At 43.4% G+C, this 11,379-nt stretch overlaps 1 protein-coding gene across 1 annotated transcript; it reads right to left on the minus strand.

The window, feature by feature from the left end:
• Positions 1–4,014: 4,014 nt before the first annotated feature.
• On the minus strand, positions 4,015–10,454 carry LOC311110627 (sister chromatid cohesion protein DCC1-like). Its single transcript, XM_084153158.1, has 9 exons — positions 10,166–10,454; positions 7,745–7,916; positions 7,245–7,379; positions 6,243–6,333; positions 5,920–6,058; positions 5,568–5,620; positions 5,259–5,413; positions 4,612–4,760; positions 4,015–4,226 (listed from the first exon to the last, which is right to left on the minus strand). The coding sequence occupies exons 1-9, from the start codon at positions 10,336–10,338 to the stop codon at positions 4,115–4,117; spliced, it is 1,179 nt and encodes a 392-aa protein (XP_084009284.1). The 5' UTR covers positions 10,339–10,454; the 3' UTR covers positions 4,015–4,114.
• Positions 10,455–11,379: the final 925 nt, after the last annotated feature.

An 11,379-nucleotide genomic window follows, 5' to 3' on the forward strand; every position in this document is an offset into this window, starting at 1 on the left:
GCTTTTATCCAAAGCGACTTACAGTCATGCGTGCATAAATTTTTTTTTTGTGTATGGGTGGTCCCGGGGATCGAACCCACTACCTTGGCGTTACAAGCGCCGTGCTCTACCAGCTGAGCTACAGAGGACCACGCATTGCTCTGATTGGCCGAGGAGTCATGGGGCGTGTCGGGGGCGTGTTCTATGCCGTTTATGGACTTTATAAGTGGCTAAGGCCATCTCTAATATATAATGAACAAAAATATAAACACAACCTGTAAAGTGTTGGTCCCATGTTTCATGACATAAAAGTCCCCAGAAAAGTCCCATACGCACAAAAACGTATTTCTCTCAAATTTTGCGCACAAATTTGTTTACATCCCTGTTAGTGAGCATTTCTCCTTTGCCAAGATAATCTATTCACCTGACAGGTGTGGCATATCAAGAAGCTGATAAAACAGCATGATCATTACACAGGTGCACCTTGTGCTGGGGACAATAATAGGTCACTCTAAAATGTGCAGTTTTATCACAAAACACAATGCCACAGATGTCTCAAGTTCTGAGGGAGCGTGCAATTGGCATGCTGATTGCAGGAATGTCCACCAGAGCTGTCGTTTTAGAGAATTTGGCAGTACGTCCAACCGGCCTCACAACCGCAGACCACGTGTAACCACACCAGCCCAGGACCTCCACATCTGGCTTCTTCACCTGCGTGGTCGTCTGGGGGGGTGGGTTGCTTAGGAGTATTTCTGTCTGTAATAAAGCCCATTCTGATTGGCTGGGCCTTGCTCCACAATGGGTAGGACTATGCCCTCCCAGGCCCACCCATGAAATCCATAGATTAGGGCCTAATATATTTCTATTGACTGATTTCCTTCTATGAACTGTAACTCAGTAAAATCTTTGAAATTGTTGCATGTTCCCTTTATATTTCTGTTCAGTATAATTTTGCCAACGAAATTGTCAGAATGAACTGGCTTAGATTAATAAAGAGGCCTACAATAATAGGCGATATTGGGTCCTGGACTTCCTGACGGGCCGCCCCCAGGTGGTGAAGGTAGGAAACATCTCCACTTCACTGATCCTCAACACTGGGGCCCCACAAGGATTTGTGCTCAGCCCCCTCCTGTACTCCCTGTTCACCCATGACTGCGTAGCCATGCACGCCTCCCAACTCAATCAACAAGTTTGCAGACGACACAACAGTAGTAGGCTTGATTACCAACAACGATGAGACAGCCTACAGGGAGGAGGTGAGGTATCTCGGAGTGTGGTGCCAGGACAATAACCTCTCACTCAACGTCAACAAAACAAAGGAGATGATCGTGGACTTCAGGAAACAGCAGAGGGAGTACCCCCCTATCCACATCGACGGGACAGCAGTGGAGAAGGTGGAAAGTTTTAAGTTCCTCGGCATACATATCACTGACAAACTAAAATGGTCCACCCACACAGACAGCGTGGTGAAGAAGGCGCAACAGCGTCTCTTCAACCTCAGGAGGCTGAAGAAATTTGGCCTGTCACCTAAAACCCTCAAAAACTTTTACAGATGCACAATTGAGAGCATCATGTCGGGCTGTATCACCACCTGGTACGGCAACTGCACCGCCCACAACCGCAGGTCTCTCCAGAGGGTGGTGCGGTCTGCACAACGCATCACCTCACCGGGGGCAAACTAACTGCCCTCCGGGACACCTACAGCACCCGATGTCACAGGAAGGCCAAAAAGATAATCAAGGACAATTAACACCCAAGCCACTGCCTGTTCACCCTGCTATCATCCAGAAGACGAGTTCAGTACAGGTGCATCAAAGCTGGGACTGAGAGACTGAAAAACAGCTTCTATCTCAAGGCCATCAGACTGTTAAACAGCCATCACTAGCACAGAGAGGCTGCTGCCTACATACAGACTTGAAAATCACTGGCCATTTTAATAAATGGAACACTAGTCACTTTAATAATGCCACTTTAATAATGTTTACATATCTTGCATTACCCATCTCAAATGTACAGTTGAAGTCGGAAGTTTACATACACTTAGGTTGGAGTCATTAAAACTCGTTTTTCAACCACTCCACAAATTTATTGTTAACAAACTATAGTTTTGGCAGGTCAGTTAGGACATCTACTTTGTGCATGACACAAGTAATTTTTCCAACAATTGTTTACAGACAGATTATTTAATTTATAATTCACTGTATCACAATTCCAGTGGGTCAGAAGTTTACATACACTAAGTTGACTGTGCCTTTAAACAGCTTGGAAAATTCCAGAAAATGATGTTATGGCTTTAGAAGCTTCTGATAGGATAATTGACATCATTTGAGTCAATTGGAGGTGTACCTGTGGATGTATTTCAAGGCCTACTTTCAAACTCAGTGCCTCTTTGCTTGACATCATGGGAAAATCAAAAGAAACCAGCCAATACCTCAGAAAAAAATGGTAGACCTCCACAAGTCTGGTTCATCCTTGGGAGCAATTTCCAAACGCCTGAAGGTACCACGTTCATCTGTACAAACAATAGTACGCAAGTATAAACACCATGGGACCACACAGCTGTCATGCCGCTCAGGAAGGAGACGCGTTCTGTTTCCTAGAGATTAACGTACTTTGGTGCGAGAAGTGCAAATCAATCCCAGAACAACAGCAAAGGACCTTGTGAAGATGCTGGAGGAAACAGGTACAAAAGTATCTATATCCACAGTAAATAGAGTCCTATATCGACATAACCTGAAAGGCCGCTCAGCAAGGAAGAAGCCACTGCTCCAAAATCACCATAAAAAAGCCAGACTACGGTTTGCAACTGCACATGGGGACAAAGATCGTACTTTTTGGAGAAATGTCCTCTGGTCTGATGAAACAAAAATAGAACTGTTTGGCCATAATGACCATTGTTATGTTTGGAGGAAAAATGGTGATGCTTGCAAGCTGAAGAACACCATCCCAACCGTGAAGCACAGGGGTGGCAGCATCATGCTGTGGGGGTGCTTTGCTGCAGGAGGGACCGGTGCACTTGACAAAATAGATGGCATCATGAGGAAGGAAAATTATGTGGATATCTTGAAGCAACATCTCAAGACATCAGTCAGAAAGTTAAAGCTTGGTCGCAAATGGGTCTTCCAAATGGACAATGACCCCAAGCATACTTCCAAAGTTGTGGCAAAATGGCTTAAGGACAACAAAGTCAAGGTATTGGAGTGGCCATCACAAAGCCCTGACCTCAATCCTATAGAAAATGCGTGGGCAGAACTGAAAGTGTGTACGAGCAAGGAGGCCTACAAACCAGACTCAGTTACACCAGCTCTTTCAGGAGGAATGGGCCAAAATTCACCCAACGTATTGTGGGAAGCTTGTGGAAGGCTACCCAAAACGTTTGACCAAAGTTAAACAATTTAAAAGGCAATATGTGTATGTAAACTTCCGACTTAAACTGTATTCTATACTATCTATTGGATCTTAGCCTATGCCACTCTGATAATGACATTGCTCATCCATATATTTATATATTCATATTCCTTTACTTAGATTTGTGTGTTTTAGGTTTTTGTTGTGGAAATGTTAGATATTACTTGCTAGATATTGCTGCACTGTCAGAACTAGAAGCACAAGCATTTCACTACACTCGCAATAACATCTGCTAACCATGTGTGTGTGACCAATACATTTGATTTGACTGTGAGTAGTCCCAGTAAATGCCATCTTGGATGCTGTCTCCAGTTCTTTATAGCTCAATGGTGATTCCCCCTTCAGGATTGTCACTAGCTACCACAGCCACAAAGTCAAAATTGACTGGATCGTAAAAATTCATGAAAACAAACATTTGCTTGAAAATGTTTTGCTTTTTGTTTATATTTTATCCTAACCTCGTTTGCAACAGTAAGATATTGGGTTGGATAATTATAGTTTGAAAGCCTTTTGGTCACTGCCGGTCTACCTCTTGCCACTGGAGGTCACTAGAGGACCATATTGTGGCTGTAGTATGATGAATAAAACAAAAACATACAGTAGAGGTGGGAGGAAAAACAAAGTATGTAATAATTACAAAACATTAGATTTTTATTACAACATCTTAACAAATACAATACACTGATTCAAAACAACTTTACTCGTCAATTAAGATATCTAAGCGTCTTCATGTTGCCACTGGTCTTCTTGAATTGAATACTTTTACTCCGTTTTGCGTGGACGAACGAGCGTATTTGGTAAGAAGAGCTCCAGTCGTTTGCTTTTCTCCACACAAGTCCCTGTAGGAAAATAAATTATTAAGGATCAATCATTGTTAACACATTACAGAGAATCGTCATTCAGTATGAGGGTAAACCAAGCTTTCCAGATAAAGCAAGAAAGTTGGGCCAACACTACCTAGCTCTGTATGACACATTTTACATTTACATTTTAGTCATTTAGCAGACGCTCTTATCCAGAGCGACTTACAGTTAGTGAGTGCATACATTTTCATACTGGCCCCCCGTGGGAAACGAACCCATAACCCTGGCGTTGCAAGCGCCATGCTCTACCAACTGAGCTACAGGGGACACCACAAACATCTGGCACACAAGTCTAAATCTCTAATAGTAATTATTGTACAGTACAGAGACAACTGTCATTATGATGCTCAGTTGTACTCACTGTATGTAAGGGGTGATGTCCTCCTCGGTCCACTTCTCTCTCATGGTGAAGAGATGGGTGAATCTCTCCAGTGTGTCCTCGGGAAGATCTTCCACTCTCAGCAGAGATATGGTCTCTGGTTTGGTGCTGCGGTCCACAAGGGCTAGACTCTGTTTTGAAACCCATAACAATCTGGTCATATTCCACCTGGATAATCGTGTAATCATGTCTGCCAACAACCATCACGTCTTTAAATGTGTAATTACCATATTGCTGCAGCTAAAATGAAGCTTGCTGTAATGCCGAAAACGTAAACATGCATTATGACATCATTTGCAGTAGAATCTGAGAATAGTCTAGTCCAGATGTAAAAAAAAAAAAAAAAAGTAGTGTCTGTTAAAGACATGCTCTGGAACTTTGGTGACTAGCAAGTCTTTTTTTAAAACCTCCTGATTTGGACTGGATGTGTCAATGTGTAGTTCATACATGCACAATCTATGAGCAGAAAAACTACCTTACCTCAATTAGCCACAGAATCCCTAGTTTGAAAGCAACTGTTTTCTGGAAGCTGTGCGGCGCCATTTTCCCTACATTTTCTGGACTAGGTTTAATCTGTGTCTGGAAAACTGGCCCATCCGTCTGCGCTGCCAGTCTTGCCCCCTCCTCACCTTCAGCTGGTCCAACCTGGTGCCCATGCCCTCTGGGACACTCTGCTGCCACACCTCCTGGAACTCTGACAGGTTGAACTTTACCGCGTTCTGCAGCAGCATCTGAGCAGTGGCTCTGCACACCTTGTCCTCGTTCAGCGCAAAGAACACCTCATCTGAAAAATATGACATTTGCGTTTATTATCAGTGAAATAGCTGCGAAGAGCTGAAATATTGCATGAGGGAACAGGTAGTTGGGCTGTGTCACTCTACAGCACACCAAAGCATTAAAAACAGAAAACGGACAATAGACAGTAGTTTCTTACTTACCACCATCTGTGTAGCGCCTTCCATAACAGTTCAAGCTATGCTCTATCATCTCCCTGGGCAGGAGAAGGGGTTTGGGTGAGTAAAGAAATACATGTATTCCCCACCCCACATACATGCACACTTTAATGTTTTCATGATGATTACATGCAAAAGAACAGAGCTTCCGAACACGTCGGTTCGATGCACATTTCAGATATGCGTTGTGCTGAGCCTTCAGTCAGATGTGGCCTTTGACAGAGCTTGTAACATGATGACTACCTACCTACTAAAGAATTACTAACAAACTACCCTCCACTTGACCATGTTGTTACCCATTTCTTTCAATACTGTAATGTTGACTAACTGCACCTACTGTGGCTCCAGACATCCTAACTCCTCCAGACTGACACTGAGAGGGACTTTACTGAAGGACCAGGACTCCGAGTCCACCAGCTGAGTGACATGACCCAGTAACTTCATCTCATAGTCAAAATCCAACAGCCTCCAGTAGCCTGGAATACACAAGAGGGGAATATGTGAAAGAGCACAGGACAAACAAACACATCATCATACATGTGGATACACCAAGGCCAGCATGTTCTTTAATGAATAGACACAAACCACATACAGTAGATCACATATCTAAATGGAAATTGTGAGAAAAAAACATTTGGAAGATCTGAGAATCATTTTTACCGTTGACCTCACAGGCATGAATAGTCTGTAGTTGAGCCTCCAGTTCCTCCTCGCTTGCTTGGATTCTTTCAAGCAGGTCTCCCATAGTGTACTGCCAAAAGGAAACGTTTTATCAAGTAGTTCTCCCATAGTGTACTGTCAAAAGGAAACGTTTTATCAAGCAGGTCTCCCATAGTGTACTGCCAAAAGGAAACGTTTTATCAAGTAGTTCTCCCATAGTGTACTGCCAAAAGGATACGTTTTATCAAGTAGTTCTCCCATAGTGTACTGTCAAAAGGAAACGTTTTATCAAGCAGGTCTCCCATAGTGTACTGCCAAAAGGAAACGTTTTATCAAGTAGTTCTCCCATAGTGTACTGCCAAAAGGAAACGTTTTATCAAGCAGGTCTCCCATATTATACTACCAAAAGGAAACGTTTTATCAAGCAGGTCTCCCATATTGTACTACCAAAAGGATACGTTTTATCAAGCAGGTCTCCCATATTGTACTACCAAAAGGATACGTTTTATCAAGCAGGTCTCCCATAGTGTACTACATTTTACATTTGAGTCATTTAGCAGACACTCTTATCCAGAGCGACTTACAGTAGTGAGTGCATACACTTCTATACTTTTTTCGTACTGGTCTCTCATGGGAATCGAAGCCACAACTCTGGCATTTCAAGCGCCACTGAGCCACACGGGACAGTGTACTACCAAAAGGAAACGTTTAAAAACAGAGAAAGTTAGCATAGAGGCAATCATCAAGAATCCATAGGTTTATTTTACTCAGTGTCACTCAGTGCACAGTTCCACAATAGAGATGATCTTCTAGCATGTTCTGGCCTTTCTTCCACTAACAGCTGCACTTGTCTTTTCTTAGGGGCACTGACTTTGCTGATAGTTGCTTTGATGAAAAGTTTGACTTGCTATGAATGTGATATGTGGTTGTCTTACCTAGCTACTCTGGATAAATGAGTCTGCTAAATGGCATATATTATTATATTGTACAGTTAATAAGTACCTTCCCCTCTGTGACATCCTCCTGCCCACTGATAACTGGGCCTTCGTACGGATTCTCCATCAGAAGTTTCTTCAGCTTCTTTAGCCTGGGATGCGTCTTTCTCAACTCCCAGTAACTGTTAGAAAAGCCCCAAATCTGGCGGGAAAAAAGGGCATTTTTAGCCCCGTATACATTTCATCATATTATTTGACACTACAACATTCTGTAGGTACTGGAGTGTTGTTGGTGTGTAACATTTGGGGAAAGTCGTACAGTACTGAGAACATTGAATGATGTAGCCACTGCGCAGGTGAACACAGTGCATTAGAAAAACATATAATATATCTCAATGCATCACAATGAACTCACTGTGTTATAATGTCTATAGTTATTTAGTGTGCGTGTGTAAACACGTTAACTTAATATCTACTGTACAGACGTTCAAGTCCAGATCAGTGATTTTCAAAATGGCTGTCACACAAGAGACATTCATTGTGTTCAGAGAGTTGTTAGACATCTACCTGTGCATGGACCAGCTGAGAGCTGGCCTGGTTGTCAGTAGTCAGCTGATCTGGAGTCAGGCAGCCAGGTACTAACAGCAGCAGGTTGGAGGTGTCAGCTATCTTCAGGTCATAAGTCTTGTCTTCACTGCACAGGACAGCTCTCTCATCCTGGTCTCCTCTGATAACAAGGCTGCAGCAGAGAACAAGGATAAAGGAGAGAGATTGTTGAGATGGTTGACGTGTAGAGAGACTGTTTAAGGTTGACGTGTAGAGAGACTGTTTAATGTTGACGTGTAGAGAGACTGTTTAAGGTTGACGTGTAGAGAGGCTGTTTAACGTTGACGTGTAGAGGCTGTTTAACGTTGACGTGTAGAGGCTGTTTAACGTTGACGTGTAGAGGCTGTTTAACGTTGACGTGTAGAGGCTGTTTAACGTTGACGTGTAGAGGCTGTTTAACGTTGACGTGTAGAGGCTGTTTAACGTTGACGTGTAGAGGCTGTTTAACGTTGACGTGTAGAGGCTGTTTAACGTTGACGTGTAGAGACTGTTTAATGTTGACGTGTAGAGGCTGTTTAATGTTGACGTGTAGAGGCTGTTTAATGTTGACGTGTAGAGACTGTTTAATGTTGACGTGTAGAGAAAGTGGCAACAGCTGGATGAGTTGTTACACCAGGGCTGGACAAATCTCCTCCAATACAGGTAGTGGGTGGGTAGCCCTTGATCATGACTCTCAGTTCCATTACATCACACATAAGAGTAATTGGATGAAGGCGTCTTCTGTAGGGGGAGTTTAAATAAGGACCATGACTCTGTCTGAACATTAACCCGCATCGCTTGGATGAAGGCGTCTTCTGTAGGGGGAGTTTAAATAAGGACCATGACTCTGTCTGAACATTAACCCGCATCGCTTGGATGAAGGCGTCTTCTGTAGGGGGAGTTTAAATAAGGACCATGACTCTGTCTGAACATTAACCCGCATCGCTTGGATGAAGGCGTCTTCTGTAGGGGGAGTTTAAATAAGGACCATGACTCTGTCTGAACATTAACCCGCATCGCTTGGATGAAGGCGTCTTCTGTAGGGGGAGTTTAAATAAGGACCATGACTCTGTCTGAACATTAACCCGCATCGCTTGGATGAAGGCGTCTTCTGTAGGGGGAGTTTAAATAAGGACCATGACTCTGTCTGAACATTAACCCGCATCGCTTGGATGAAGGCGTCTTCTGTAGGGGGAGTTTAAATAAGGACCATGACTCTGTCTGAACATTAACCCGCATCGCTTGGATGAAGGCGTCTTCTGTAGGGGGAGTTTAAATAAGGACCATGACTCTGTCTGAACATTAACCCGCATCGCTTGGATGAAGGCGTCTTCTGTAGGGGGAGTTTAAATAAGGACCATGACTCTGTCTGAACATTAACCCGCATCGCTTGGATGAAGGCGTCTTCTGTAGGGGGAGTTTAAATAAGGACCATGACTCTGTCTGAATATTAACCCGCATCTCTTGCAGTACCGTTCTGGAAGCATACGGACCTCCTTATCTTTCATATCGGCCAGAAATTATTTTCAAAAAAACAAAAAAAGGTACAATTAATACACATTTATAGGGTTAGGGTTCCCACATGCCATATTTCCATGTTTCAGCGGTTGTTTACGGAAAACAGACGGAAGACAGAGCAGACTACCTGTGCTAATTAGCTATCTGTGTCTCCCAACACCTGTGTGTAAACAGAAGACAGACGCCACAAACGTGTTGTCACTGAAAAATAATGTTGGTTGCAACTGTTTTAAAACCGGTTAAAACAGTGTACAGTAAGTGTGTATTTTGCATTTGTGAAATTATTTTTTAAATAATAATATGCCATTTAGCAGACGCTTTTATCCAAAGCGACTTACAGTCATGCGTGCATACATTATTATTTTTTGTGTATGGGTGGTCCCGGGGATCGAACCCTCTAAATGTGATATGAAAGTAGAGTGATTTATATTTCTAGAACCGTACCGCAATTGTGAATCGATTCACGTTTAGTTTGAGTATTTGGCTGTTTTGGCTTCCAGATGTAAGGTCCTTGGACTAAGGAGTAACATTAGGCTCCTTTAGTCCAATATTGGGCTAGAGGGTGTACAGCCTTTTGATCCATCCCTGCTTTGGTCCAACACACGGGATTCAGCTTATCAAGGTCCTGATCAGATCAATCGTAGAATCAGGTGTGTTAGAGCAGGGTTGGAGCAAAAGCATGCAGACATCCAGTAGCTCTGAACCCAGAACAAAATCTCGCGTGAACCAACCAACCAGTCACCTAGTACGGTTGTTTAGAAGAGCCAACTCACGGCAAACTTTCTATTAACATAACTAGCTATGTCTATTAACGTAACTGTGTTTAATCTCTTAACTGTGTATTTATGATGAATTAGCTACATTGTAACTATGCAGATACTTTACCTCTTTCCTGCTTCTATGTGTTTACAGAGCGCGTCATCCAGTTCCATCAGGCAGTAGTCTCCGGACGAGATGCTTTCTCCGAAAGTTAAACAGTGAATTGTGTTCTGCAAATCATTCTCTTTTAGTTTGGCGATTTGTAGGGTAGCCTGTACCTCTTCTAATGTTCTCGACATTTGGTCCTAATATATAAGATATATATCTATTTTGTAGTGTAATCCAATCAAATGTGATTCTCGCTAGATCAACTTTCCCGCAATATATACCGGAAGTACGAAGGCATATTTGATTGACAGAGGCATAGGCCAATGAATGTCTCGATGACTTCACGTTCTCCCTCCTATGATGCACTCGATTTATGTCCCCGCAGCACGCTAAGTTCACCTGACATGGGTGCACGGTGCTAAAATCTACCACAGGAAATTATGAGATGGAACCCAACCATACCGCCCCATGTGGTGCGCTTGATCTAGCTCGCCTAGCACACCGGGTGAGTGCAGTTTGTTGGTTTGAGACTAGTCCACTGATCCGACTCTGTAATATTTGCATATACCGCGCCTTCTTGGTCAACTTCCACAGTGCCGTCAGCAATGCCCACTTGTCTTGAGCGTTGCCAATTTAGCAACTTTGTCGCTATATTAAGTGAGTTTTCAGACCCCTCCAGCGACTTTTATTGGTAAAAGATTCTAGCGACAAATGTTGATGTATTTCATGCTGCCTTTGTTGTTTTGACACAGGGGGTTTCTATGGTTTTGATAGCATTTAGCGACGTTTCCCACTCAATTCTGCCGCACATGATAGTTGGAGAAGCTCTCTGTGCAACAGAAGTCACAGCAACGACGCACACACATGCCGCGTTACGTGATAGTTGGAACTAGGAAACTCGGACATTTCCGAATTGCTAACGGGGTGCACGCGGCACGTGTATAACTACAACCTATTAGCAAGTCGGAAATATCCGAGTTCCGACAAGCACTTGAACGCGGCAACAGTCAGCGAAGCACAATGTGCGGCGGAAGACGGCGAAAACGTTACGTGGGGGACCGCAGTTGTGCCGCAGCTAAGCAAAATCGTGATGTGACGTCATCGCGGCAACGGTAAAACGTCATCTAGCGTCTTCTGGCGACAAATCAAGAAGCCAATAGCAGATCTCACTGAAAAATTGTTGGCGACACTGCACTGTGTCAACGTGCTTTTCATGATAGGATCGTGTAGTA

The sequence above is a fragment of the Coregonus lavaretus genome (genome assembly GCF_964263955.1).
Source record: "Coregonus lavaretus genome assembly, chromosome: 3".
Classification (NCBI taxonomy): Eukaryota; Metazoa; Chordata; class Actinopteri; order Salmoniformes; family Salmonidae; genus Coregonus; species Coregonus lavaretus.

Bases quoted from the DNA above. Each gene is read 5' to 3' on its own strand.
- LOC311110627 (XM_084153158.1), bottom strand. From the start codon at position 10,338: ATGTCGAGAACATTAGAAGAGGTACAGGCTACCCTACAAATCGCCAAA. The intron at 6,059-6,242 runs GTAAAAATGATT...TGTGTATTCCAG, and splicing joins TCATGCCTGTGAGGTCAACG to GCTACTGGAGGCTGTTGGAT. The intron at 4,227-4,611 runs GTGAGTACAACT...ATTTTCCTACAG, and splicing joins GACATCACCCCTTACATACA to GGACTTGTGTGGAGAAAAGC.